The 25,168-nt window shown below is 61.6% G+C and overlaps 6 protein-coding genes across 20 annotated transcripts; 4 read left to right on the forward strand and 2 right to left on the reverse strand.

Moving 5' to 3' along the window:
- Positions 1-10: 10 nt before the first annotated feature.
- BRPF1 (bromodomain and PHD finger containing 1) lies at positions 11-11,466 on the forward strand. 8 transcript variants are annotated; one of them, XM_032447194.1, is made up of 14 exons: positions 11-217; positions 371-1,096; positions 2,189-3,148; positions 4,795-4,951; positions 6,023-6,154; positions 6,538-6,684; positions 7,539-7,851; positions 8,402-8,716; positions 9,288-9,575; positions 9,661-9,808; positions 10,182-10,318; positions 10,410-10,528; positions 10,810-10,964; positions 11,050-11,254. In XM_032447194.1, exons 2-14 carry the CDS (start codon positions 480-482, stop codon positions 11,252-11,254), a joined length of 3,693 nt encoding a protein of 1,230 aa, XP_032303085.1. In that variant the 5' UTR covers positions 11-217; positions 371-479. The 8 variants fall into 8 exon arrangements, with proteins under 8 accessions (XP_032303085.1, XP_032303086.1, XP_032303089.1 ...); XM_032447195.1 differs by having other exon boundaries at positions 11-1,096; positions 8,405-8,716; positions 11,050-11,273; XM_032447198.1 differs by having other exon boundaries at positions 11-1,096; positions 6,538-6,666; positions 8,405-8,716; positions 11,050-11,273.
- Positions 11,451-13,713, forward strand: OGG1 (8-oxoguanine DNA glycosylase). 4 transcript variants are annotated; one of them, XM_015874971.2, is made up of 8 exons: positions 11,558-11,649; positions 12,049-12,241; positions 12,320-12,552; positions 12,620-12,799; positions 12,867-13,045; positions 13,109-13,250; positions 13,329-13,378; positions 13,472-13,713. In XM_015874971.2, exons 2-8 carry the CDS (start codon positions 12,084-12,086, stop codon positions 13,565-13,567), a joined length of 1,038 nt encoding a protein of 345 aa, XP_015730457.1. In that variant the 5' UTR covers positions 11,558-11,649; positions 12,049-12,083; the 3' UTR covers positions 13,568-13,713. The 4 variants fall into 4 exon arrangements, with proteins under 4 accessions (XP_015730456.1, XP_015730457.1, XP_015730455.1 ...); XM_015874969.1 differs by having other exon boundaries at positions 11,570-11,649; positions 12,012-12,241; XM_032447208.1 differs by having other exon boundaries at positions 11,575-11,649; positions 12,123-12,241.
- CAMK1 (calcium/calmodulin dependent protein kinase I) lies at positions 13,660-16,494 on the reverse strand. Its single transcript, XM_032447209.1, has 11 exons — positions 16,406-16,494; positions 15,726-15,857; positions 15,464-15,538; positions 15,246-15,384; positions 15,049-15,175; positions 14,894-14,969; positions 14,707-14,819; positions 14,554-14,632; positions 14,387-14,474; positions 14,203-14,305; positions 13,660-14,043 (listed from the first exon to the last, which is right to left on the reverse strand). The coding sequence occupies exons 1-11, from the start codon at positions 16,486-16,488 to the stop codon at positions 13,988-13,990; spliced, it is 1,071 nt and encodes a 356-aa protein (XP_032303100.1). The 5' UTR covers positions 16,489-16,494; the 3' UTR covers positions 13,660-13,987.
- Positions 16,495-17,017: 523 nt separating this feature from the next.
- Positions 17,018-19,622, reverse strand: TADA3 (transcriptional adaptor 3). The gene is made up of 8 exons (XM_015874967.2): positions 19,306-19,622; positions 18,947-19,197; positions 18,714-18,819; positions 18,384-18,525; positions 18,160-18,263; positions 17,967-18,076; positions 17,697-17,882; positions 17,018-17,629 (listed from the first exon to the last, which is right to left on the reverse strand). The coding sequence occupies exons 1-8, from the start codon at positions 19,510-19,512 to the stop codon at positions 17,437-17,439; spliced, it is 1,299 nt and encodes a 432-aa protein (XP_015730453.1). The 5' UTR covers positions 19,513-19,622; the 3' UTR covers positions 17,018-17,436.
- A 319-nt stretch (positions 19,623-19,941) lies between these two features.
- ARPC4 (actin related protein 2/3 complex subunit 4) lies at positions 19,942-21,484 on the forward strand. Its single transcript, XM_015874972.2, has 6 exons — positions 19,942-20,077; positions 20,205-20,323; positions 20,476-20,587; positions 20,661-20,756; positions 20,867-21,037; positions 21,269-21,484. Exons 1-6 carry the CDS (start codon positions 20,075-20,077, stop codon positions 21,272-21,274), a joined length of 507 nt encoding a protein of 168 aa, XP_015730458.2. The 5' UTR covers positions 19,942-20,074; the 3' UTR covers positions 21,275-21,484.
- Positions 21,485-21,586: 102 nt separating this feature from the next.
- LOC107319800 (tubulin monoglycylase TTLL3) lies at positions 21,587-25,070 on the forward strand. Of its 5 annotated transcripts, none has more exons than XM_015874961.2 (12): positions 21,587-21,629; positions 21,876-22,037; positions 22,141-22,211; positions 22,313-22,585; positions 22,702-22,830; positions 22,901-23,015; positions 23,105-23,212; positions 23,286-23,445; positions 23,510-23,658; positions 23,727-23,961; positions 24,193-24,628; positions 24,708-25,070. In XM_015874961.2, exons 2-12 carry the CDS (start codon positions 21,971-21,973, stop codon positions 25,056-25,058), a joined length of 2,094 nt encoding a protein of 697 aa, XP_015730447.1. In that variant the 5' UTR covers positions 21,587-21,629; positions 21,876-21,970; the 3' UTR covers positions 25,059-25,070. The 5 variants fall into 5 exon arrangements, with proteins under 5 accessions (XP_015730447.1, XP_032303092.1, XP_015730448.1 ...); XM_032447201.1 differs by having other exon boundaries at positions 21,618-21,656; XM_015874960.2 differs by lacking the exon at positions 21,587-21,629 and adding an exon at positions 21,669-21,798.
- The last annotated feature ends 98 nt before the right edge of the window (positions 25,071-25,168 follow it).

Genomic DNA, 25,168 nt, shown 5'->3' on the forward strand with positions numbered 1-25,168 from the left:
GGCTCCGTCCGGTTCCGTCCGGTTCCGTTCGGTTCCGTTCCGTTCCGTTCGGTTCCGTCCGGTTCCGTTCGGTTCCGTTTGTTTCCGTCCGTTCCGTTGGTGCCGCTGTCACCGGCCGCAATAAAGCGCTCCGGCCGCTGAGGGGCGGGTACTGGTTATTGAGATTCGCATCGGCAGATTCGCCGCTCTCCGCGCGGTACCTCGTCCCCTATCCCCGGTGGGTCTCTCCCCGCTGTCCCCGCTCCGTTCTCCTCTCCCCGCTCTCCTCGCTCGGTTCCTCCCCTCTCCTCCCTCCCGCAACCCGTCCCGCCCGCTGGGCCGGCGCGGTGTCGAAAGTGCTGTTGCTAAGGCCGCCCGGCGCTTTACCCAGGGGCGCCCCGCGCTCCTCCATTGTTGAGGCCGGGCCATGGCGCGGGGCCGCTGAGCGGCGGGAGGCGGCAGCGGGGCCGGGCCCAGCGCACACGGTCACACCGAGCACGATGGGGGTCGACTTCGACGTGAAGACGTTCTGCCACAACCTGCGGGCCACCAAACCGCCCTACGAGTGCCCGGTGGGCAGCTGCCGTAAGATCTACAAGAGCTACAGCGGCATCGAGTACCACCTGTACCACTATGACCACGACAACCCGCCGCCGCCGCAGCAGCCGCCGCTCCGTAAGCACAAGAAGAAGGGCCGGCAGGGCCGGGCCAACGACCGGCCGTCACCGGAACCGTCCGAGGCGTCGCAGTCCCCGGGCCGCGAGGTGATGACTTACGCGCAGGCCCAGCGCATGGTGGAGGTGGATCTGCACGGCCGCGTGCACCGCATCAGCATCTTCGACAACCTGGACGTGGTGTCCGAGGACGAGGAAACCGCCGACGAGGCGTTGGACGGCGGCGGCAATAAGGAGAACGGGGACAGCCAGGCGGCAGCCGCGTCCGCCGCCGCGCCCAAGTCGGCCAAGCAGAAGAGCAAGGAGAAGCGGAAGGATTCCAACCATCACCACCACCATCACAACGCGGCGGCTGGAGCGGCCCCCAAGCTGCCCGAGGTGGTGTATCGAGAGCTGGAGCAGGACACGCCCGACGCGCCGCCCAGACCCACCTCGTACTACAGGTACCGGGGGGTCCCGGTGCCGCCCCGCGGGATGGGGGGCTCGGGGGGGCTTTGCTGCGGTCTGAGCGTGGTGTATAAGGGCTGAAGGGGAGCTTGTAGCAAACAGGGGGAGCGGCTTGTGGTCTCCTAGTGTTAGGGTGAGGGGGAATGGGCTTAAAGCATTTAGGTTGTGTGTTAGGGGGAAATTCCCTACTCAGAGGGAGGCGAAGTGCTGGCATAGCTGTGCAGAGCTGGGGGTGCCCCATCCATGGAGGTGCCATGGGCACCGCAGCAGGGATTGAGCCGGGTGGGCTTTAAGGGCCCTCCTGACCCAGCCACTCCATGAAAGAAGGTGAGTGTCCTTCTGCCTCCCCCACTGCTGTCTGGAGATGCTCTAGGATAAGTCAGGAGCCCCCCAGCACCAAAGTTCAGCTGTGAGCCATGTGCATTTGTAGGTGTAATGTGTTCTCGTGGCCCTATGGGTTTTCCATATGTGGTTTGTTTCGGTGCCAATATTGGCCATTGTAGCAGTGCTCTCACTGCTGTCTCTGCCCTCCTAGCCACCGTGCTGCCTGAGAGTCTGGCACCAAGCTGCAGGCACAGAGGAATAACGTGGGCTTGTGTCACACTGCTGGAAAAGAGAGTTCCCCATGAGCTGTCTGCATAGTGCTCAGTGTGGTGCTGCACTCTGGCTGCTGGTTGTTGCAGATGGAGCAGGACGGATGGAGCAGGGTGCAGGGGCTTCTGGCTTTTCCCCACGATTCACCTTGCCTCACCTCCAGGTGGCAACAGGAGAAATATACCAAAACAGGGCACTGTCTGCACCCCATGTGCAGCAGGGCCAGTGCTATTGTGTCTGGGGAACAAGGTCACTGTCTCCAGAGTACTGGGTGTCCGCTTGCTGGCTTGTACAAGCTCCTGTCTTGTGTTGATGAGTCTACAACATCTGCAGCTTGTTATTTTGTCTGAACATCCAGCCGTGCTGTGCCAAATGCCCCCCAAGCAGTGCAGCACCTTCAGCTTCTGAGCGCTGCTGCCTCTTTTCTGTTTGTTGTGGGTTTTTTTGGGCTCTAATATGCAGAACTCTCACCTTCTCTTGCTTTCCCCTTCCAGGTACATTGAGAAGTCAGCGGAGGAGCTGGATGAGGAGGTGGAGTACGACATGGACGAGGAAGATTACATCTGGCTGGATATCATGAACGAGCGGCGGAAGACAGAGGGCGTCAGTCCCATTCCCCAGGAGATCTTTGAGTACCTGATGGACAGGCTGGAGAAGGAGTCATACTTCGAGAGCCACAACAAGGGGGACCCCAACGCCTTGGTTGATGAGGATGCCGTGTGCTGCATCTGCAATGACGGGGAGTGCCAGAACAGCAACGTTATCCTCTTCTGTGATATGTGCAACCTGGCTGTGCACCAGGAATGCTACGGGGTGCCCTACATCCCCGAGGGACAGTGGCTGTGCAGGAGGTGCCTGCAGTCACCCTCACGAGCCGTGGACTGTGCCCTGTGCCCCAACAAGGGCGGTGCGTTCAAGCAGACGGACGATGGGCGCTGGGCACACGTGGTCTGTGCCCTCTGGATCCCGGAGGTGTGCTTTGCCAACACGGTCTTCCTGGAACCCATAGACAGCATCGAGCACATCCCACCTGCACGGTGGAAGCTGACCTGCTATATTTGCAAGCAGCGTGGCTCTGGGGCTTGCATCCAGTGTCACAAGGCAAACTGTTATACTGCTTTCCACGTCACCTGTGCCCAGCGGGCTGGTCTCTTCATGAAAATGGAGCCCGTCCGTGAGACGGGAGCAAACGGGACCTCCTTCAGCGTGCGCAAAACTGCCTACTGTGACATCCACACACCTCCAGGCTCCGTGCGCAGGCTGCCTGCGCTTTCCCACAGCGAGGGGGAAGAGGAAGATGAGGAAGAGGAGGAGGAAGGCAAGAGCTGGAGCTCTGAGAAGGTGAAAAAGGCAAAGGCCAAGTCGAGAATCAAAATGAAGAAGGCGCGGAAGATCCTGGCAGAAAAACGAGCTGCAGCACCTGTGGTTTCTGTTCCCTGCATCCCCCCCCACAGGTACAACTCGCTGCCTTCCCCTTGCTGTGGAGAAACCTGTCCCTTTCTCAGCGTCTCATGTCCCACTTTGCATGCAGGAGCTGTCTTTTTGCACAAGTGCTTTTCACGTTGCTCTTCCCGGGGCTGTTTGTGGTTTCCTCTGGCTTTCCTGCAGAGAGGAGTGAGATGTGCAGCCCCACGAGGTGCTTGCACAGGAAATAGATGCTGCTGGCTTCATGACAGCAACCGAGCTTGGCCAGGGGTGGCAGGAAGCAGCTGGGGGCTCCCAGAGCTCTTCTCCTGTGTGTTGGAACAGGCTGCAGGAAGAAAGCAGAGGCCACCTTCCTTTTGCTGCAGCTGGCCCCACACAGCCCTGCTGCTTCCCAGCCTTGCAGCATGCCTGTGGTGCACAGCTGGAGCTGGGCAGGGCAGTGTTTGCCTTGGTGGCTATGAGTCACCAACCAGGTTCTCCTCACTGCAGCTGGGACACCACACCAGAGCTGCACTTGCTGGCCCTCAGGTCTCTGAGTTGCAGCCACCATGGCATGGGGTCACTGCCTCCTGGCAAGGCTCCTTCAGGGCTCTTGTTGGGCAGGAGGGGGTATGCAGGCACTGTGGGGTTTGCTCTGTGGGCAGTTTGTGCTGCAGGATTGGTGGCTTCGTGCCATGGTGTTTGTGTGTTAACTGTATGGTACGGCTCACTCGCTCGGGGTGTGTTCTATAACCCGAGCCTCTCTGTTCCCACATGTGGATGCACTAGCAAGCTGTTTGTAGGCTCTTTCTGCTACCCTCGGGCTCACAGTGAAACCCACACTGAGGTAGAAGCTGTTAACCTCACCCCAGGTCTTCCTGTTGGGATTAATTATTCTTCAAGGGCTGTTGCCAGGATGCCAAATGTCTTCCTGTAGAAGCTGTGAGCAACCAATGACAGCAGATGAGGACGCTGTCTGCCTTCAGCTAATGCAGGTCGGGTCACCCTGTGTGAAGAGCTGGTCCTGCAGGATGTGGAGATATGGGATCCACACTTCAGTCTCACCTAGCAGGGCATCTCTTAACTGCACTGATGGAAGAGGCTGTCTCAGTCGCTTCAGGCTCTGCCATTGTAAAGAGGAGGGAAACCCCTTTTGTTTTGTTTGGGGCTGTTCAGGGTAGTTCTTCCTTAGTTCCAACAGCAAGCTCTGTTCTGCTAGCATCTGCCCACCCCTCCTCACGCTTTCCCAGATTTGTTCATGCTACAAACTCCTCGGGGCTGCTGAGCTGTCTGGTAATGTTTGAATAGGGCCTTTGTCGTCTTGGGTGGCCCCTTGCTGCCAGCATAATAAGCCGGGTGAATCACAGCTTTGGGACAGCCGTGCCGTGGTCTCGGGGCCGCAGGGAGCTGTGAAAGGCCCAGCTGCCAGTGCCCCCGCCTTGCACCCCAACCTGGAACAGTCAGCAGGAAAGGAGAGAAAGGAAAAGGCCTTTAGGAGAGACAAGGCTGAATGTTTTTTAGTGTAGCTGTCTGTCATGTGCTGCTGCCCCTCGTTCCTTGGCCCTTCAGGGATTTCTACTACGCAAAGGTGTGTGCTCAGTCTGAGGAGCTTGTGGGTTGCCTCGCTACACTGGGGCTTCTGCTGTGGCCAGATTTGCTTTGCTGACTGGGTTTGTGACCCTTCTCCTTTCTTCAGGCTCAGCAAGATTACCAATCGTTTAACTATCCAGAGGAAGAGTCAGTTCATGCAGAGGCTCCACAACTACTGGCTGCTGAAGCGGCAGTCCCGCAACGGTGTCCCTCTGCTGCGCCGCCTTCAGACACACCTGCAGTCCCAGAGGAACTGTGATCAGGTACACGCTGCATTTTGGGGTGCTGAGGGGCAACCTGGGTGTCTGTGTGTGCTTCCTGTGCCTTTGCAGCTGTGGGCTCAAAGCGTTTGCTGCATGTGTTGGTGCCTTCGGGCTCAGAAAGGGGCTGGAGAAAAGAGTTCTACCTCCCGATACCGCCCCAGCTGCCTGCTTTTGCTGCTTTACCTTCTCCACTCTCAGCATTCAGAGATTTGCCAGACGGAGCCGCCTTTGGCAGCCTGCCATGGGAAGGGAAGCCTGCCCTGTTGTGTGCAGGAGTTAGCTCATTCCTCTTGCCGGCGTTCAGCTGGCAGCTGTGGCAACGCTGGCAGAAGTGGGCTCTAACCTGAGGCCACTTGTGTCAGTGGGCATTGAGAGGGGTGGCCAGGGATCCCCAGACATGGTCTGGAAGAAACCAAGGCCTCACTGATCCTGAAATAGCTGTGGGAACAATCCCTGTGGGTGGTGCTCTTGGCCTGCTGTTTGCCTCAGCCTTCAGTCACTGCTTCACAGATGTGAGATCTCTGGTGCCAGAGGAAGATCTTTCCTATGGCTCTCTGTTTAAGCCTTTCCAAGCCCTTTGAAGATGGTGATCAGTTAGAGGTTTCTTCTGCTTTTACCCCTCCCTCATTTTTATTTGCTCATCTTTGGCTTACAGCAGCAGAATAAAAGTCAGCAAGTTTTTTGATGCTCCAGAGGTGAAGGTAACCAGAGCTGTGTTCCTATTTTGCCCTGTTTGCCATTGACTAGAGCTCTGGGCAGCCGCCTGGACACTTATTGCTGCTTTGTGGTCCTGGGCAGCTGCCTGCATGTAGTCATGTTAGGCCGAGTATTTCCAGATTTCGCTTTCTGGCATCCTAACAGCTGGGTGACCATGGAGCAGGTACTGAGCTGTAGGCAGCACTTGGGCTGTCTCTGTGAGTCACCCATATGGCAGGGGAGCTGGGATGTTCACTGAGGCAGCAGGTCAGGCGTGCTGGTTCCCTGTACAAGAGAAGAGCCCTCGCACACAGCCAGGAAGGAAGAAATGGGAACGCTTCTCCTGTCAGCTCACAGTCTCTGATGTTCCTGCAGAGAGACACTGAGGATAAGAACTGGGCCCTGAAGGAGCAGCTGAAGTCATGGCAGCGCCTCCGCCATGACCTAGAGCGCGCGCGCTTGCTGGTGGAGCTGATACGCAAGCGGGAGAAGCTCAAGAGAGAGACGGTAACAATTGTTTGCCCCTCCTAGGGGAGCTGCTGGGGTGGGTGTGAGTACAGGCTTTCCGGAGTGCTGGTCAGTTGCCCTTTGTAAGCTGCACGGTGGGCACAGGGTCCCCTTGGTTGCGCTGTGCCCTGCCCCGGCAGCTCTGCATGAAGGCGGCTGCTGTGCAAGGCTGATGTGGGAAACATGGGTGCTGGGGCCTGTGCCTCACCTCTGCTTTCTAGAGATGATATTGAGGTGCAACACGTATCCCGTGCAGTCCCACTCGAGGAATGCGGCCCCACTGCAGCAGGGAAAGGTGGCACTGTCCTGTGGGTCTGCTAAGCTGCTCCTGGAGGCTGTCACCGGGGTACGATGCTCAGTCGTGCTCTGTTCTTCTGTTCCAGATCAAAGTGCAGCAGGTGGCACTAGAAATGCAGCTGACCCCCTTCCTCATCCTCCTCCGCAAGACACTCGAGCATCTGCAGGAGAAAGACACGGGCAACATCTTCAGTGAGCCGGTCCCTCTGTCTGAGGTAACAGAAATCTACGAAGTAAGAACCCCCTCCCCCAGATTTCTACTTCACTCACACTTGCCCCTTGCTCATGTCAAGGGCTGCCCATGGGGGCCTCTGCTCTGGACGCCCTCTGGGCAGCCTGCTGATGGTTTCCAGTCCTGACACCACGCACTCAAGGGGGATGTGTGCAGCACTGCCTGTCCTGGGAGAGCCAGATGCACAGCAGAAGAGGTGGTGCTGGCAGCTGCTGGTGGCCAGGAGTACAGCACTCAGCTCCTCTGCTTGTGTTACTGGTGATTCCCCACTGTCTGTGGCAGGACAGGGGCTTCTGCCTGGGAAAGGCAGAATGCCTGCACTCAGCCCCAGACAGGTGACATGCTCTTATGTGTCCTCCTGCAAAACCCTCTGCTTGGTAACAGGCTGAGCACAGCACAGAAATGTCACTTCTAGGGGCAAGGGAAGTGATTTCTGAGAATATCAGTGGTGATTCCCTGCTTGGGGAGGTGGGAGAGGGAGTGCTGGTGCTGTGCAGTTCTGGCAGCAGGTGGGCTTGGAGGTGTCCTGGCTACATGGTCCCACCCACAGCCATTGCTCCCACCCAGGCCAATCTGTTCTACGTGTCTGTACTTACCCTCATCCCTGAGAAGCTGCACAAAAATATTTCTAAGTGTGTCTTCCCTAATAGATTGAGTACAACACATGGGCTCTAGTACAGAGGCATTACTGAGCCACAGCTCCTCTAGCTGCAAAGGCAGGCAGCTTTTCCAGACATGTGTTTGCACAGAGCACTGGAGAGCAATACCTCATTCCTCTTAACAACTGTTTTCTTGGAGCAGGTGGTACCAGTGGGGGTCTCCAGGCTCTCAGCATGGGCTCTTTTCCCAATACAGGTCCCAGACTACCTGGATCACATCAAGAAGCCGATGGATTTTCAGACAATGAAACAAAACCTGGAAGCATACCGCTATCTGAATTTCGATGACTTTGAGGAAGATTTCAACCTGATTATCAACAATTGTTTGAAATACAATGCCAAAGACACCATCTTCTACCGGGCGGCCGTCCGTCTGCGGGAGCAGGGAGGAGTGGTTCTGCGGCAAGCTCGCCGGCAGGCAGAGAAGATGGGCATTGACTTTGAGACAGGCATGCACTTCCCACACTGCGTGACTGTAGAAGAGGCTCAGGTCCAGGACATAGAGGACGGTGGGTGCTTGTCCCCTGTCCTGGTGCAGGAGAGCTACTCGGAGCTTAAGTCCCAGCAGCTGGGCACCTTAGGGCTGTTCTTGTTGTCTCCTGCTGGGTAGTGGGGAACAACACCAGGGATAACACACCTGAGAAGGGTCTTTTTAGGGTTCTCCTCTCCCTGTTCCAGCATGTGTAGGGCTGAAGGGAGACCAGGGGTTCAGGGAGTAGAACTTCCCTACTCTTGAATGCTTCAGAGTCACTTCAGCTCATTTATTTCTTCTGTGTCCTTCCTGTTACAAATCCCTTTCTTTTTTACTGCTGTATGTTGCCTACGCTGATGGAAACCCTTAGCATTCCCTGTGCTGCAGGTCAGCCTGCCTTCCCCAGCAGTCCCAACTGGCTTGGTTCCCACAGGGTTCTTTCTCTGGGTGCCTTTTGGTAACATTTTGTGCTCATGGGTGTTTGGTACTGCGTACATTATTTTCCTCCTGAGGGGAAGTCCCATGCCCTTCTGTGTAAGGGGTCTCCAAAAAGTTTCTGATTCCTTTCATCCTCTTTGTGCCCTCAGAAGACATGCGACTGCTGCTCTCGGAAAATCAGAAGCACCTGCCCTTGGAGGAGCAGCTGAAGATCTTGCTGGAGCGGCTGGATGAGGTCAATGCTGGCAAACAGAGCATAGGACGGTCCCGCCGGGCCAAGATGATCAAGAAGGAGATCACGGTCCTGCGGAGGAAGCTGGCACACCCCCGGGACCTGGGCCGAGATGGGCTGGAGCGGCACAGCTCCTCTGCCAGGGGGGTCCTGCAGTCGCACAACCCCTGCGAGAAGGATCTTCAGACAGACAGTGCTGCTGAGGAGAGCAGCAGCCAGGAGACCGGCAAAGGTACTGCTCCTCCAAAATGCTGCTGTTTGCTGGGGAATGGCAGAGAACCACACCTGGATGGGCTGTGTAGTAGAGCAAAGGCAGGGGGCCTCGCACACAAATCTCACCCATAGCAACTCCTTAGGATCTGTCTGGAGAATTCCCTCATCTCCCACCATTTTCCTTGCTGCTCACTTTCCCTAGGCTGACTGCTTACTTGCAGCAGGGATGGCCACGTTCCCAATGCCCTGCAGGGGCTGGGAGCCAAGTTCATGCCAGCTGCGATCTCCTTGGTGCCAGGAGGTGGTGGGAGCAAGTGCTGAGTCTTGCTTCTCAGAGAGCACAGCTCAGGTTCCACCTCACAGAGTCCTCAGGCACAGCTGGCAGATGTCACTTAGGTTTGTCACCTTGGGATCCTGTTCCCTGAGACCTGAAAAAGCAGGCTATCGTACAAGCAGAGAGCATTTAGGATCATTAGTTTTTGAGGCTGCAATGGAGCTCTGAGAAATGGAACTCTTCCTTTCTGCCACTGCCACCCATTCCCTGGCAGGTCCTGCAGGCTGTGGCTGATGCCTTTTCATCCCTCCTCCAGGTCTGGGTCCCAATTCTTCTTCCACTCCAGCACATGAAGTGGGCAGGAGGACCTCAGTGCTCTTCTCCAAGAAGAATCCTAAAACTGCAGGACCTCCAAAACGTCCAGGACGTCCCCCCAAGAATCGAGACAGCCAGATAGCTCCTGGGCATGGGAACAGCCCCATAGGGCCCCCACAGCTCCCCATTATGGGGTCCTCCCAGCGGCAGAGGAAGCGGGGCCGAAGCCCACGCCCCAGCTCCAGCTCCGATAGCGACAGTGACAAATCCACTGAAGATGCTCCCATGGGTGAGTGCGGCAGCCGCAGCCCTGCAGGGAGCACATGGAGGGCACTGTGCCCTCATAATGCTCCTCTGTTGTTTGTTACCTGCAGACCTGCCGGCCAATGGCTTCAGCAGTGGGAACCAGCCAGTGAAGAAGAGCTTCCTGGTGTACCGCAACGACTGTAACCTTCCACGCAGCAGCTCCGACTCTGAGTCCAGCAGCAGCAGCAGCAGCAGTGCAGCCTCAGACCGTACCAGGTATGTTGCCTGCCTGTGGGTGTACCACTGCCATGGGTATCTGCTGGGTGAGGTGTGTTACCGTGCCTCTCCCTTTCTCTCTCCTGTTGGCCAGTGCTGCTAACCCAGTGCTAGAGGGCTGGGCTGCAGGCCTGGCCATGGGATTTGTGCCTTTTTGTGCTCTGTAGCATGTTTGGGTGAGTGTATGCTCCCAGGTGATGCAGGGCTAAGGGTTCTAGGCAGAAACACTATCTGGTCTGCCTTCTGTACACCGGCTGAGTCTCTGGTGCCAGGTGGGCTCAGTGAGCTTTTAGAGCCCACCACACTGACACTCGGAAAGCAGTTTCTGGAAGCTCGGTGTGACTGCTGCTCACAGCTCTGCTCCCTCTCTCAGCACAACGCCCTCAAAGCAGGGCAGGGGGAAGCCCTCCTTCTCCCGCGTGAACTTCCCTGAGGACAGCAGCGAGGACACATCAGGAACAGAGAACGAGTCCTACTCTGTGGGTGCTGGGCGAGGCGTGGGGCACAGCAGTAAGTGTCACAACCTTCCAGCCACACCCCTGCATGTTCTGTCAGCTGCAAGGGCCGTGTCCGAGTCCTCTCTCCCCCTTTTCCAATGCAGTGGTGCGGAAGGGCATTGGCCGTGGTGCAGGGTGGCTCTCTGAGGATGAGGATTCTTCCCTGGACGCTTTGGATCTGGTGTGGGCCAAGTGCCGGGGCTACCCCTCCTACCCAGCACTGGTGAGTGTGACCACCTACGTGTAGCTCCTTAAAGCCCATCCCAGTGCTAGGGATGGTCTTGGGGCCATCAGTGGGGTGAGAGGTGGGCTCACAGCTCTTAGGGCCATCAGTGGGGTGAGAGGTGGGCTCACAGCTCTCGGGGCCATCAGTGGGGTGAGAGGTGGGCTCACAGCTCTTGGGGCCATCAGTGGGGTGAGGGGTGGGCTCACAGCTCTCACTACTGGAGGAACGGGGCTGTGGTTTAGTCCCCTGCCTCAGCATCGGCCCCTTGGTCCTGGCAGATAATCGACCCCAAGATGCCACGTGAGGGGCTGCTCCACAATGGAGTCCCCATCCCAGTCCCACCCATGGATGTGCTGAAGCTGGGGGAGCAGATGACTCAGGAAGCGCGCGAGCACCTCTACCTCGTCCTCTTCTTCGACAACAAACGCACTTGGTGAGGCCTGGGGGGGTCGGGGAGGGGCCGGGCAAGCGGCGGTTCGGCTGGGGGGCAGCGCAGCCGCCCGTAACCCTCAAACGAGGTGGCTCCCCGCTCCCCGCAGGCAGTGGCTGCCCCGCACCAAACTGGTGCCGCTGGGCGTCAACCAGGACCTGGATAAAGAGAAGATGCTGGAGGGCCGCAAATCCAACATCCGCAAATCGGTGCAGATCGCGTATCACCGCGCCATGCAGCACCGCAACAAGGTGCAGGGCGAGCAGAGCAGCGACTCCAGCGACAGCGACTGAGACACGGCGGCACCGGGCGGCTGCAGCTGGACTGCGGCGTAACGGGGCTCGGAGCCCGGCCTGCCCGCTGCCACCGGAGCTGTAAATATACTGTACAGCCCTGCCCTTTAAATTATTCCCCCCACCCCGGGGATGTGGGGGGGGGGGGGGCGGCCCCGGGAACGGAACGGGGCTGTGTTGGCCCCGAGTCCGACGTGTTTGTATTTATTTTGAGGAAAAAAAATGAAAACTCTATTGGTTCGTAGCGAGCCGCCAGCACACAGCGACGGGAACGGGAACGGGGAGACGGGACTTCCGGGTTGGGCCACTAGACAGCGGAAGTGGGACAGAGCGGCGCTAAAGGAGCGGGAAGCGGCGCTCTGCCAGCGGGGTGGGGGAGCTCTATGGTGCTGGAGGTGCTCTATGGGGGGGGGGAGAGCACTGTGGTGGTGCGGGGGAGCTCTATGGTGGGAGGGGGAGCTCTATGGTTGGGGGAGGAAGCTCTGTGGTGGGGGGGGGAGCACTATGGTGGTGGGTTGGAGGTGGGGTACTATGGTGGTGGGGGCGCTCTATGGTGGAGGTGGGGGGGGGGCTTGGTTGGGGGAGCTCTATGGTGGTGATGGGGGAGCAACTATGGTGGTGGAGGTGCTTTATGGTGGGGGGGAGCTCTATGGTGGTGGTGGAGAGGGGGCTCTATGGTGGTGGAGGAGCTCTATGGTGCAGGGGGGTGCAAGGGCCAGGCCGGGGGCTGCACTGTGGGACGAATGTGCTCCTGCAGGTGTCCCCAGCTGAGCTCAGTGTGCCCCGGGGTGCAGGTGGGCGCCATGGTGTGAGCGCAGCCTGGAGCCCGATGCCCCGTGGGGCCACGTCTGCCCCCATGGCGCTGCAGGGTTCCCCCATGGCGCTGCGGGACTCCCCCTCGCTGTGCCCGGCGCTGTGGCGGTGGCTGCGCTGCCCTCCGGCCGAGCTGCGCCTGGACCTGGTGCTGGCATCGGGGCAGGCGTTCCGGTGAGACACTGGGCCATATGAGGCCATATGAGGCCATAGGGGTCCGTTGAGCAGAGCCTGACGCCCGGCGTTTGGCAGATGGAGGGAGAGCAGCCCTGGAGCATGGACGGGAGTGCTGGGTGAGCGCGTGTGGACGCTGCGGCAGGAGCGGGACCGGCTGTGGTACACGGTGTATGGGGACGAGGCGCCCGGCCCCGAGACCGACCGCATCCTGCGGGACTACTTCCAGCTGGATGTGGGGCTGGCCGCCCTGTACCAAACATGGGGGGCGGCCGACCCCCTGTTCTGCCGGACAGCAGCCGCCTTCCCAGGTGGGGCAGCCCCATGGGGTGATGGCGGCACCCACCCGCTGTGCCCCGCTGACCCACAGTGCCGCAGGGGTGCGTGTGCTGCGGCAGGACCCCGTGGAGTGTCTGCTGTCCTTCATCTGCACCTCCAACAACCACGTGTCCCGTATCACCGCCATGATCGAGCGCCTGTGCCAGGCCTTTGGCCCACAGCTCTGCCTGCTGGACCAGCAGCCCTTCCACGCCTTCCCCTCCCTGGCAGCACTTGCAGGTCGGCAGCCGTCCTTCATTCCCCGCATCCTCCCCCACGTCCCCATCCCACGGCTGTCCTCCCGCAGGCTCTGAAGCGGAGGCCAAGCTGAGGGCGCTGGGCTTTGGCTATCGTGCCCGCTTTGTCAGCGGCACAGCACGCGCCATCAGCGAGGGAATGGGCGCCACGGGGCTGTGCCGGCTGCGGGACGTGCCCTACGCTGAGGCCAGGAGGGAGCTGTGTGCCCTGCCGGGAGTGGGGGCCAAGGTGGGTGATGGGGATGGGATGGGCACGGGGTGGTGGCAGGGCTGATGGTGTGTCGTATGGCAGGTTGCTGACTGCGTGTGCCTGATGGCCCTGGACAAGGCGGAGGCGGTGCCGGTGGACACCCACGTGTGGCACATTGCCCGGCAGCGCTATGGGGCAGCATTGGGTGCCCGCTCCCTGACCGCCCGTGTGCACCAGGAGATCGGTGAGGGCACAACCCAGCACCCACAGTGTGGGGAGAGCAAGGGCTGAGCCCCCATGGCTGGTTCTGATCTGTCCACAGGTGACTTCTTCCGTGAACTGTGGGGTCCCTATGCAGGCTGGGCACAGGCGGTGAGTACCAACCTTCCCCCTACACACACACTTGGGTTTGTCCTTGCCTGTTGTGCCCACCCAGCACCCCTCATTCCCCACCCCCACTTCCAGGTCCTCTTCTGTGCTGACCTCCGCAAGGGCCGGGCCAGTGGGAGCCGGGCCAGGAGGGGCCGCAGCCAGGCGAGCCGTGGGGCCGGGTGCTCCTAGGGAGGAGAGGGCACAGGGGGAACTGAGAGCAGAGTTTGTCTGTCTCCACCCACTGCATGCCGGCCCCTGGGACACGAGCCAAGCCAGGCAGTGTTTGTCTATTTCCTTTATTACAAGGAATAAAATAGAAACGTCCATTTGGAAAATTCTCTTTGAACATGCTGGGGGACAAATGCAGGAAGGGGCGAGGAAGGGGCTGGGCTGCAGCCCCCATTGGCTACTGGGGGGTGGGGGGACTCCTGGGGGCTCCCCATGCAGATTGCACAGCCGTGGGGCTCGCTCCAGGAGATGGTGAGGAGCAGGGCAGGGTGCCCTCCCCTTATTACCACTCCCCCCAAAAGGGAGCAGATGGGGAGGCAGCAGGACCCCCATGGACCCACCCCATACCCTGTGTTGTGCCCATGGGATCTCCAGACCCCCTCATTTGGGGGGCAGGCGGGGGGTTCTGTTTGCTGACACCCGCTCACAGTCCAACCCTGCTCAGGGAGGAGGAATGTGGGGTGAGAGCCTGGCAGCACCCCCGGGCCCATGAGGGTTGAGGGCCCATGAGGGGCTGGAGGGACAGCACAGTGTGCAGAATGGCACAGAGCAGGGTCAGGGCTCACTGCTGCTGGAGCCTCCCTCCAGCCACTGGCCATGGCAGGGGCTGTTCGGTGTCATCTGCCCTAGGCCCTCCTGGCTGGTTCCCAGCTGCAGCTTCCTCATGTGCCGTACCACAGCCGTGGCATTGAAGGCTTGCTGCCAGACACACCACCTCGTCACTGCGCTGCCTCCCAGCACTGCCATATCCTCCCCCACACCCCAAAGCCCTGTGCTCACCTTCCACTTGCTCTTAGCAAAGTTCTTCTTGATCTGCTCGCTCACTGACTGGTGGATGTTCTTGTCCAGGGCTGTGTCCCCAGCAATCCTAGAGTGGGGGAATCAGCAGGGGGGGAGCAACCCTTTCCCATTCATTCACCCCCAGGAGGAGTGCCCCCATCCCTTACCAGGGGTGCTGCAGGGCCTGCTCGCACGTGAAACGCTTGTCAGGGTCCTTTTCCATCAGGTGTCTGATGAAGTCTTTAGCTAAGAGCAGAGGGCAGCTGTGAGCCCCTACCCCATCTGGGCCCTCCCCCCTAACTGCTGACCCCCAGGTTCACCTGAGTCTGAGATGTCATCCCAATACGGAGAGTCAAACTCATACTCTGCCTTGAGGATCTGCTCAAAGAGCTTCGACTCGTTCTCTTCGTAGAAAGGGGGGTACCCACAGAGCCTGGTGGGGAACAGCATGGGGGTCACTGACAGTGTCTCCTGTGCAGCCACAGCATGTGGGAGGGGGATACGTACAGGATGTAAGCGATGACCCCGATGGACCAGCAGTCCACGGCTTTGCTGTAGGGTTTCTGGGCCAGCACTTCAGGAGCTGGAGGGACAGCACAGTGAGGGGGGACCTAGTGCTGTGCCACGGGGAGCAGTGCCCGGTGTCAGCCCCCCAGGCTCACCCACATAGCCAGGTGTCCCGCAGGCTGTGGCCATGACGGTGCCGCAGCCCTCGATCTTGGAGAGCCCGAAGTCGCTGATCATGATCTTGGAGTCCTCGTCCAGGCTGTAGTACAGCAGGTTCTCGGGCTGTGGGAGGGCTGATGTCAGAGAACCCCCCAATGCTGATCTCTGTGCCTCTCCTCCCTGTGCTGCTCACCTTCAGGTCGCGGTGCACGATGCCCATGTCGTGCAGGTAGCGCACAGCATCCAGGATCTGCCGGATCAGCGTGCTGGCATCGCGCTCCGTGTAGAAACCCTTCTCTACGATGCGGTCAAAGAGTTCCCCTCCCGACACCCTGCAAGAGCCACACGGCACCATCAGCCCTTCCTCATAGGATGGTCCCTATCCAGCAGCCCCCCCAGCACGTCACTCACAGCTGCATGATGAGGTAGAGGTGGGTGCTGCTCTCGTAGATGTCATCCAAGGCCACAATGTTGGGGTGCTTGATCCTACATGGTGGGGTGAGAAGGGCTGGGATCAGCTCCAGCTGGTGGCAGGACAGGGAGCAGCAGCACCGTGTGCCGGGCTATTTAGGGCCGAGCTGATAACAGCCGGTGCTGGGTGCTGGCAGTGGGGCCATGCTGGGGTGGGGGCAGCACGGGACCCTCCCTCCCCACGTCCCAGAGCAGCCCCTACTTGTGCAGGACGGCGATCTCATTCTCAATGCTGGCCTCCTTCCCCTCCAGCGCCTTCTTGGCGATGCACTTGATGGCCACCAGCTTCTGGGTCGCCCTCTCCTCTGCCAGCACCACCTCAGAGAAAGCCCCCCTGGAAGGGGGGGAGCAGGGTGAGCCGGGGGGTCACTGCTGTACCACCATTGCTATGGCGATAAGTGGAAAGTTGGGCTATTTATAGGGGAACAGGGAGCAGGAGGGGACGGCGGGGCCGTGGGATGCGGGCAGTGCCACTGCTGGGGGGCACGCGGTTCAGCACACGGACACGTGGGGTCTGTGGGGCGGCGGTGCCCAGGTGGGGCAGGTGGAGGACAGCCCGGCCCTAAGCCGTGCTGTAATTAACCCGGTAATCCGCCCTAAGAGCCTTACGGCGCCTCTCAGCACCGGGCCCCGCCACGCGCTGCCACCGGGACCCACCGGGACCCACCGGGACCCACGGACACGGCTCGGGCAGCGCCCCGTCCCCCGCCCCGCGTGTCCCATCCCCGCACGTCCCGCTGTCCCGGCCCGTCCCGGTTGTGCCGCCCCGCACAGCCCCCGCCCCGGGCCAATATTGGAGCTGGCCGGGTTCCACGCCGCGCCGTTGGCCGGATGGTGGCAGGGGCTGGCGGCCGCCCCCCGCCCGGTGCCGCCTGGACTCACGTGCCCAGGACGTCTCGGAACTCGTAGATGCGCCGAATGTCGTCGGTCCTTTTCTTCCAGCCGGGCTCGTGTCCCAGCGGCATCGTGCGCTGCGGCCGCGGGCTGCGCCTGGGGGAGGGACGCGGGGGGGGAACGGGACACGGCGTCAGCGCGGAGCGGGACGGCGCGGCCGTGGGGCGGCGGGACGGGGACACGGGACGGGCCGGGGGGCGGGGACGGCGCAGCCCCCGCGCGCCCACCCCACGCGTGACACGGGGCACGGCCCGCGCGGCTCGTGGTGCGGGGAGCCCCGCTCATGGCCCCGGGGCGCCGGACCCACAACACGGCGACGGACCGCGAGTGGGCGCGGCCGCTCCCCCCGCGTGGGCCCCGCCCCGCCCGCTCGTACCGACGGTTGCGGCGGAGCAGCGGCGACTCCTCCTGGCGCGGCGCCGCCGGGCAGCAATGACGTCACGGCGGGGGGGCGGGACCTGCCCCCCGCTCAGCCAATGGGGGCAGCGGGCGGTCAGTGCCCACGCGTGACCGCGGGCCGCGGAGGGGCAGAGAATGACGGGGACAGAGCGAGGGGCGGGAATGGAGACATGGGACGGTACCGACACCAGCACAACCCCGCAGCCCCCAGCACCGCACGGCACACCGGCAGTGCCAATGCTCCTTTATTGCCCTCACCGCACAACACACGGTACAGCCCCGTCCCGCTCCCCGCCGCTGTCCCCGGCTGTTCCCGGCGCTAACGAGGCCCGGCCCGGCTCCCAGCCGTGTCCTGGCACAGCTCCATTGCCCAGAATAACCGCGGCAGCGGAAACCAGAGGGCGGCTATGGCTGCTCCAGGGATGCTCTCGCCCAGTCCCTGCGGTTCGGTGGCTGCGGGTTGGGCCAGGAGCAGGACCCAGCCCCGTGCACCCCGTCCCGACCCGCAGCGATCCAGGCAGAGCACAGGTACAGCCGGGAAGCTCCTGTGCTCACAGCGCCTCCAGTCCGTGAAATAAAGGGATGATGGCAGCGTTGTGCAGCCCAGTCCTGTCCCCCCGCTACCCATCCAGCAGCTTGAGGATGCTCTCACGCTCCTTCAGCGTCTTCCACGCCTGGTCCTTCTCCTTCTTGGTGGGGGTGCGCTTCTTCTGCCTGGCCGCCATGATCTTACGGAAGGCGTCCATCACCTCGTTGTCGGCCATGCGGACGCGCTGCCGCAGCTCCTGCCGGTGCAGCTCCTCCTTGGCCAACCTGGGGACACAGAACATCAGTGGATGCTGCTGGTGCTCAGCCGGCCCCATGCCCTGCCCGCACTCACCGCAGCAGCTCGTGCTTCTTGGCGCGGTTGTGGGCGCTGAGCGCCTTCAGCTCCGCCTGCCTCTTGCGCAGCTCAGCCAGGACCTCATCCTCCGAGTCCTCGGCGGGACGGTCCTCAGACTCCAGCAGGCCCTGAGCCACCAGCTCCTCCTTGATCCGCCCCTCCAGCGACTTGGTGTGGGGCACGCTGTGAAGAGTAAAGCGGATGCTTCCTAAGCGTTCTGCCCCGATTTGCACAGGGAAAGCAGCAGGCAGCACTGCAGCAGCTCACCTGAAGGGCTTGTTCTGGCTGCGTGGAGAAGTGCCAGCGCCATCGGCTCCTGAGTCCTTGCCAGCGATGTCGGGGATGGGCGAGTCTTCCACAGGGGAGATGATGTTTTCCTGGCAAGCAGAGCACATGGGAAAGGTTCACCTCGCCCTGGCAGCACCTCGCAGGGCCACTGCACAGACCTGAGCTCCCTCACCTCCACCAGGGCCTGCAGGAGACGCTGTGTCAGGGGTCCAAAGGGACATCCATCCTCAGGCTGCTCGTGCTGGGCCTCTGACTTCTTCAGCAAGGCGTCGACATCTGAGGGGATGCAGGAGACAGTTGTGAGCAGCCCCGGTTCTGTGGGAGCTGGATGCCAGCCCCCTGGTCTCACCACACAGCTTCAGTGCAGTCCATCACAGATAGGGGATGGGACAGCACCTTTGGTGTCCAGCTCGGTCAGTGGTCCCAGAACACCCTTCTTTTTGTCAGCCGCAGCCGCTGCCCGGGCTCCATCCTTCTGCTCCTCCAGCAGGTCCTCCTGAGCCCAGCGCTGTGAGTAGTGCTTCCCCAGCGGTGGGATCTGCAGCACAGGATGGGCCATCAGCACAGGGCTGGGGTTGTGCTGAGGAGCCCGTGGGTCAGCACCACCCCAGAGGACACGCACAATGTTCACAGTGGGGTGTGAGTTCTTAGCCTGCCCAGGGATGGACAGTGCAGGGCAGAGTATGGGGTGAGAGAGCATGGGCTGGGGGCTCTGCAGCTTGTCACCTTGTAGTGCTCAGCCTCGTCCTCTGGCGGTTTGAGCAGCTCCTCCAGGACCCTGACCTCCTCATTGGTGAGATCGGCGCAGTACGGCTCCACTGATGCCCAGAACCTGCGAGGCCAGAGCAGAGGAATGATGGTGATGGGGAGCTGTGATGGACACTTTGAGAGCAGCTCGTGATCTCCTGCACTACAAGGAAGGAAACATCCAACCCCAACACCCCCATCTCCCCATTCACCTGTTCGGAGCATCGTTTTTAGGGATCCTCGGCACATCGATGGGGTCATCCTGGAACTCGTACTCCTGGATCTTGGGCTGCAGGTTTTTAGACTTAGGCCTGCCGGGCCCAGGCCCCGTCCCGTGCCCCCCTTTACCCTCCAGCTTCTGCTTCTTGGGCTTGCCGTGTTTGACGGAGGTGCCCACGTCGTGTTCCTTGCTCAGCTTCAGGAAGCGCCGGTCGCCCTTTTTGTCCTGCCAGTCCGTCAGGATCTGGAATAGAGGAATAACGTGTAGGGTCGTGTGTGGGGCGGTGATGGGGTGGGGGGTCACAACACGGACACGTTACACGTTACACGTTCCATGTTCCACATCCCACACCTGTGTCTCTGCCTCCAGTACCCGCAGTCTGCGGCTGGCTGAGGACAGCAGCGTCTCCAGCTCGAGCTGCAGCGTGTCCAGCTCCTCGATCCCGATACCATCGTCCTCGGACCGGGCCAGCACGGCCGTGTACCGCGGGCACACCTTCACGTGGTCCACAGACTTGAAGTCGTGGAACTGCAGCGGGCAGTCCTTCAGCTCGCTCATGGCGGCACCGGGTCGGAACCGGGCGGCGATAGAAGCCTGTTGTCCGGTCTCTCGGTGCCGCCCGGAGCTCGGCGGGTCCCGGCGGGGGGCGGGCAGGGGGCAGGGCCGGGGGGGGCCGGGTTTACATTGGGCCGCTCGGCTACTTCCGGCCCCCGCCGCTTCGCCCCGCCCCTCTCTCCCCATTGGCTCGGCCCCGCCCGGTGCACGCAGCCGATTGGTTCGCTCGTCTCTCCTTCTTCCTTTCCTAATATGGAAGCGCCGTACGGAGCGTACCAAGAGCGGCGGGATCGCGGGGGGGGTCGAATCTCGCGGGGTTTCGCCGCCGCCTCCAGGCGCTGCAGCCGCGCCCCGTGACCGGCCGGATATACACACAGATACACATATATACACATATATACATATACACGGTGTGGGGGGACGGGACGGAACGGGGAACGGAACGGGAACGGAGAGAGAACAGAGCGCCCCCACACAGCTGCGGGTTGGGCCCTCCCGAGCATCCAGGAAGAGACAGCCGGCCACTTCCGGTTCCGCTTCCACGGACCGGACCGGAGCCGACACCATGGTGGGAGCGGGAGGGAACGGGGCGGGAGAACGGGGCGGGGGATGGGGGTGGATGTGGGTACGGGGATAGGGGGGGACGGGGCTGGGGTGGGCCCGGTCCCGGTCCGTGACTGTGCCGTGCCCCTCAGACCGCCACGCTCCGCCCGTACCTGAACGCGGTGCGCGCCACGCTGCAGGCCGCGCTGTGCCTCGAGAACTTCTCGTCGCAGGTGGTGGAACGGCACAACAAGCCCGAGGTGGAGGTCAGGTACGGGGCTGTAATGTGTGTCAATGGGGATGGACACGGACACTGCCCGCACTGTGTGTCAATGGGGATAGACACACGGACACACGGACACTGCCCGCACTGTGCCTGCAGGCACCGAGCGGTTCCATGCTGACCTTCCTTTGCTCCCCCAGGAGCAGCAAGGAGCTGCTGCTGCAGCCCGTGATCATCAGCAGGAACGAGAAGGAGAAGGTGCTGATCGAGGGCTCCATCAACTCCGTGCGCGTCAGCATCGCTGTCAAACAGGTGGGGATGGGCTGGATGGGGGCTGGGAGCTTGTGAGAGTGTGAGGAACCTCGTTTCCCTTTTGTGTCTGCAGGCCGATGAGATCGAGAAGATCCTGTGCCATAAGTTCATGCGCTTCATGATGATGAGGGCTGAGAACTTCTTCATCCTACGCAGGAAGCCCGTAGAGGTGAGGGAGTCCCAGGGACCCACAGCGCAGATCTGGACTGCACCATCACTGTGCTGCACTCCCACTGTGCTGCACACCCATAGCTCTTACACTGCTCCTCTCTTCCTCAGGGCTACGACATCAGCTTCCTCATCACCAACTTCCACACGGAGCAGATGTACAAGCACAAGCTCGTGGATTTCGTGATCCATTTCATGGAGGAGATCGACAAGGAGATCAGCGAGATGAAGCTGTCTGTCAATGCCAGGGCCCGCATTGTGGCAGAGGAATTCCTCAAGAACGTAAGGCTCCGGGGATGCTCCTGCTCCCAGCAGTGGGGCACAGCTCTCATAGGCACAACCCACTGCTGGGGGCTGCTTTGGTGCAGTTTGTGCCCATCCTGGGTTGGCTGTAATTGGTGCTCATGTTTCCACTGGGGTTGAGGTCCTCTAAGTGGGCTGAGGGTGGGCACAGCTGGGGGATGTAGGACATCCCAGTGCTGATGGGCTCCTCCCCTCTGTCTTGCCTTGCAGTTCTAGGCTGTGCCGTGACTCCGTGGCTTCCCGGTGCCTGTGCAGAGCCGCATGCCGGGGTTCTCGTGCTATGGAGGAGGGAAGCTGAGCCCCTGGCTGCGATCCCGTCTCCTCGCTGGCCGGGGCGGGGGCGGACCGGGCTTGTGCGTGTGTGGGGCTGGGCGGCCCCGCTCCCTGTCCTGTCGCATTGTGTTTTATAAAGAGTTACTTGCTGTACGCCCCGGCTCCTCGCTGCGTTGCTGTGGGGGGAGGAAAGGGGGAGAGAATGGAGGGAATGCTCGGGGGCGGGGCTATGGGGCAGGGGGGGGCGGGGCCCGGAGCAGCACCATGACAACAGTAAACAGCGGGGGCAGCCCCGCCGGTACTGGAAGGAGTGGGAGTGGCTCGGGTGGGTGCGGGGGAGGATGGGGTTACAGAGCGGCCTGGGGGAAGGGTTTGGGGTGACAGATGATGGGGAACCAGCTGGTGTGGAGCCATAGGAGAGGGGGCAGGGCTTAGGGCTGCTGGAACCCCCCCGCATCTCCCATTGGGTGAGGATGCAGCTCAATGGGATCCCCTGTACTGCATGGAGTGGGGCTGAGCTGCTAGCAGCCTCCCTCACCCCCAGGCTGCCCCACACCTCACCCACTCGAGAGCAGGGCCGTGGGCACAGCCCAGTGAGGGGAGTTCCTGGTGGGCACGCTGTGAGGCTGCGGTGCCAACATGAGCATTGAGAAGGAGGCAAATGCTGCAGGAGGGGCACCCAGCAAGGTGCAGCGTGTGTGGGCAGGTGGGTGCCTGCTCCCTGCCCCTCGGAGACAAGGAACATGAGGGTATACGTGTCCCGATGGGGCTCAGCTGGGGCTGTCCCACGGCTCTCTGGATTCTTGCAGACTGCAGCCGCCCCTGGCTCTGCCCAGAGAAGCTGAAGCTGGCCAAGATGCAGGTGGAGAAGGCTATCAAGGTGAGGGCCTGCTCCTGCCCCAGGCTGTCACCCATTTTCACTTGGCATAAGGGCTGAGCCCCCCGGGGTGGGCAGCTTAGCCATGGCATCTCCCCACCCAGGAGAAGAAGATCTTCACGGTGCAGGGCCGCTACCCTGTGATGCGCAGCCTGCTGCGTGCACGGGGCTGGGTGGAGAGGAAGTCACCACGCAGGGCGAGGCAGCAGGAGGCAGGTGGTGGCAGAGCACAGCACAGCCCAACACAGCACAGGGTGCAGCTGCCCCTGGAGTCCCTGTGCTCCATGTGGCCGCCCAACAAAGAGGAGGAGGAGGAGGAGGAGGAAGAGCAGATGGACAAGGACAAGGACAACCCTGACGCAATCCATGACCTCATGGTAGCAAGGAGGGCTGCAGCCCATCAACATGATGCAGGAGGACCCCTCAGTGGGGTGGGGGTGAGGACGTGGGGCAGGGGAGGATCCCACCTCATTCAGCCCCTCGCCCCCACCAGTCCCGCATGGTGAAGGACCAGGTGCCCTACTTCATCTGGAGCAGCCGCTGCAATGTTGCAGAGAGATACGTCCTGCAGCCAGACCAGATGGTGAACCACTATGCCCAAGGGGGCAGCCTCACCACCAAGGTGGGGGCACGGGGACCTTCCCTGGGGGGGCACAGGGTGCATGCCGGGACTGCCACTGTTCTCCACACAGGAGGGGCTGTGCCTCACCCTACGCAGCTTGCCCTGGTTTGACCAAGCCGACCCCGATACCTTCTTCCCTCGCTGCTACCGGCTGGGTGCCATGGAAGAGCGTCAGGCCTTCATCGGTGAGCTGGGGGTCAGTGCAGTATGGGGTTGTGGTTCCCACATCCCCAGCATGGCTTTGGGCTGGGCAATGCCTCCTGTCTTACTGCAGAGGATTTCTGCCTCACTGCCGCACGCAGCCTGCTCAAGGTGGCCCTGGAAAGGGCTGAGGGTGAGCACACGGCGCTGGACCCACCCCCAAAACCCAGTAATGCTCCAGGTGAGGTGCTGAGCCCCCCACCCCCAGCTTGGCGCAGTGCTCCATCCCTCACCCCGTGCCACCCCCCTGGCAGTGGGGCCGCCCCCCCTGCTGCCCGCACAGCTGGTGGAGGAGGCGCTGCGGGTATGCGGGGGGCACCTGGACATCTTGACCCACCAGGACATCGATGTGGACACGCAGCCCCACAGCCCCACCTGGGCCAGCTTCCTGCAGGGCTATTACCGCGTGGTGCAGTGAGTGCCGGCAACGGGGTGGGGGGATGGTGGAAAGACAGTGTCTGACCCCCCAATATTGCAGCGAGGGGGCCGAGCTGCAGCTGAGCATGGCACAGCGGGAGCAGGTCCGCAGCCTGCTGCAGGGCCTGGCAGAGCAGCTGCCCCAGCTGCACATGGAGGGCGAGCACAACGTCTGGATCCTCAAACCCGGCGCTGCATCCCGGGGCAGAGGTAGGACTGGGGGTGGTGCGAATGTCCCCCATGTGCCATGGGGTCCCCACATGCTGCCATATCCACAGGCATCGTGTGCGCGGCGCGGCTGAACCAGCTGCTGCAGCTGGCGGGCTGTGCCGTGCGGGAGGGCCGCTGGGTGGTGCAGAAATACGTGGAGCGGCCGCTGCTCATCTTCGGTACCAAGTTCGACGTGCGGCAGTGGTTCCTGGTGACGGACTGGAACCCGCTGACCATCTGGTTCTACCGCGAGTGCTACCTGCGCTTCTGCTCGCAGCCCTTCTCCCTGCGCCGCCTGGATGCGTGAGTGCAGCTCCGTGCTCTGTATGTCCATCCCTCCCTGCCCCCGCTCTATCACAGAGCTAAATTCCCAATGCTGTGCCCACAGCCACGTCCCTCAGTGCCACATACACGCATGTGATCCACCTCCATGGATGATGACCCACCAGCCCCAGGCAGCCTGTGCTGGTGCCTCATTCTGCAACCAGATGAGTCCTGGTTCCCAACCTAAGGCTGCTTTCTCTCCCCTGCCAGGGCCGGCCATCTCTGCAACCAATCCGTGCAGCGGCACTGCCGCCCGGGGTTATCCCGACACCCGCAGCTGCCGGCAGACAACACGTGGTCGTGCCACCAGCTGCAGGACTACCTGGCACAGCAGGGCCAAGCTGGCGTCTGGGCGGAGGTGATGGTGCCAGGCATGAAGGCGGCGGTGGTGCGGGCGGTGCGGTGCTCGCAGGGTTTGGTGCGGGGCCGTAAGGGCAGCTTTGAGCTCTATGGGGCCGACTTCATTTTTGGCGAGGATTTCCAACCCTGGCTGCTGGAGATCAATGCCAGCCCCACCATGGCGGGCCACACGGCGGTGACGAGCCAGCTGTGTGCTGCGGTGCAGCGTGACACGCTGAAAGTTGTCATCGACCGCCGGGACAACCCCGAGTGCTCCACGGGAGCCTTTGAGCTCATCTACAGGCAGGTGAGGCGGGGAGCAGAGGGGGGTTGGGGGCTGTGGGGAAGGGTTTACAGCCCTGTGCTCCCCACACGCCCCCCTACAGGCAGCTGTGCCCACCGTGCACTACATCGGGCTGAAGCTGGAGGTGGAAGGCTGCTCCCTGCACAGACCACGCCGCGCTCCCCGCTCCCTGGCTGCAGCAGGGGAAGCTCCCCCAGGTGTTGTGGGGACGCAACCCAGGAAGCCCCCAGGGCTTCTGCCCCGGCTCAGAGAGCTCAGGGACCGTCCCCGTTTGCCCATCAAAGTCTATCACGGAACTCTTCCCCCCCTCGACCCCCTGCCCCTGCTGCGGAGCACTTGGCCCCATGGCAAAGAAAAGGGATGCAGGGCTCAGGAGGGGGCAAAGAGGAGTGGTGACAGCCCGGTATGCCCCCACCTCTCTCGGCAGAAATAAATCTGAGTGGGAGCCGTGTGCCTTCATACTGGGGATGGTGTGGGAGGGACACGTTATCAACCCCCCCGGCTTGAAGCGATAGGGACGTTGGCAGGAACTGAGGCCGCCAG

This window comes from Coturnix japonica, chromosome 12 (genome assembly GCF_001577835.2).
Source record: "Coturnix japonica isolate 7356 chromosome 12, Coturnix japonica 2.1, whole genome shotgun sequence".
Classification (NCBI taxonomy): Eukaryota; Metazoa; Chordata; class Aves; order Galliformes; family Phasianidae; genus Coturnix; species Coturnix japonica.

Excerpts from the sequence above, each read along its gene's own strand:
- BRPF1 (XM_032447194.1), top strand. The coding sequence starts at position 480 with ATGGGGGTCGACTTCGACGTGAAGACGTTCTGCCACAACCTGCGGGCC. Across the intron at positions 1,097-2,188 it reads AGACCCACCTCGTACTACAG|GTACATTGAGAAGTCAGCGG; the intron begins GTACCGGGGGGT and ends TTCCCCTTCCAG. Across the intron at positions 3,149-4,794 it reads CCCTGCATCCCCCCCCACAG|GCTCAGCAAGATTACCAATC; the intron begins GTACAACTCGCT and ends TCCTTTCTTCAG.
- OGG1 (XM_015874969.1), top strand. Across the intron at positions 12,242-12,319 it reads GCATCGGGGCAGGCGTTCCG|ATGGAGGGAGAGCAGCCCTG; the intron begins GTGAGACACTGG and ends GGCGTTTGGCAG. Across the intron at positions 13,046-13,108 it reads TGCCGGGAGTGGGGGCCAAG|GTTGCTGACTGCGTGTGCCT; the intron begins GTGGGTGATGGG and ends GTCGTATGGCAG.
- CAMK1 (XM_032447209.1), bottom strand. The coding sequence starts at position 16,488 with ATGCCGCTGGGACACGAGCCCGGCTGGAAGAAAAGGACCGACGACATT. Across the intron at positions 15,176-15,245 it reads TCGTGCACCGCGACCTGAAG|CCCGAGAACCTGCTGTACTA; the intron begins GTGAGCAGCACA and ends GCCCTCCCACAG. Across the intron at positions 14,044-14,202 it reads ACCGAACAGCCCCTGCCATG|GGTTGGACTGTGAGCGGGTG; the intron begins GCCAGTGGCTGG and ends CTCCCTGAGCAG.
- TADA3 (XM_015874967.2), bottom strand. The coding sequence starts at position 19,512 with ATGAGCGAGCTGAAGGACTGCCCGCTGCAGTTCCACGACTTCAAGTCT. Across the intron at positions 18,264-18,383 it reads GACCGAGCTGGACACCAAAG|ATGTCGACGCCTTGCTGAAG; the intron begins GTGCTGTCCCAT and ends GCATCCCCTCAG. Across the intron at positions 18,077-18,159 it reads TCCTGCAGGCCCTGGTGGAG|GAAAACATCATCTCCCCTGT; the intron begins GTGAGGGAGCTC and ends TCTGCTTGCCAG.
- ARPC4 (XM_015874972.2), top strand. Across the intron at positions 20,588-20,660 it reads TCAGCATCGCTGTCAAACAG|GCCGATGAGATCGAGAAGAT; the intron begins GTGGGGATGGGC and ends TTGTGTCTGCAG. Across the intron at positions 20,757-20,866 it reads TACGCAGGAAGCCCGTAGAG|GGCTACGACATCAGCTTCCT; the intron begins GTGAGGGAGTCC and ends TCTCTTCCTCAG.
- LOC107319800 (XM_015874961.2), top strand. The coding sequence starts at position 21,971 with ATGAGCATTGAGAAGGAGGCAAATGCTGCAGGAGGGGCACCCAGCAAG. Across the intron at positions 22,038-22,140 it reads GGTGCAGCGTGTGTGGGCAG|ACTGCAGCCGCCCCTGGCTC; the intron begins GTGGGTGCCTGC and ends GGATTCTTGCAG. Across the intron at positions 22,212-22,312 it reads AGGTGGAGAAGGCTATCAAG|GAGAAGAAGATCTTCACGGT; the intron begins GTGAGGGCCTGC and ends CTCCCCACCCAG.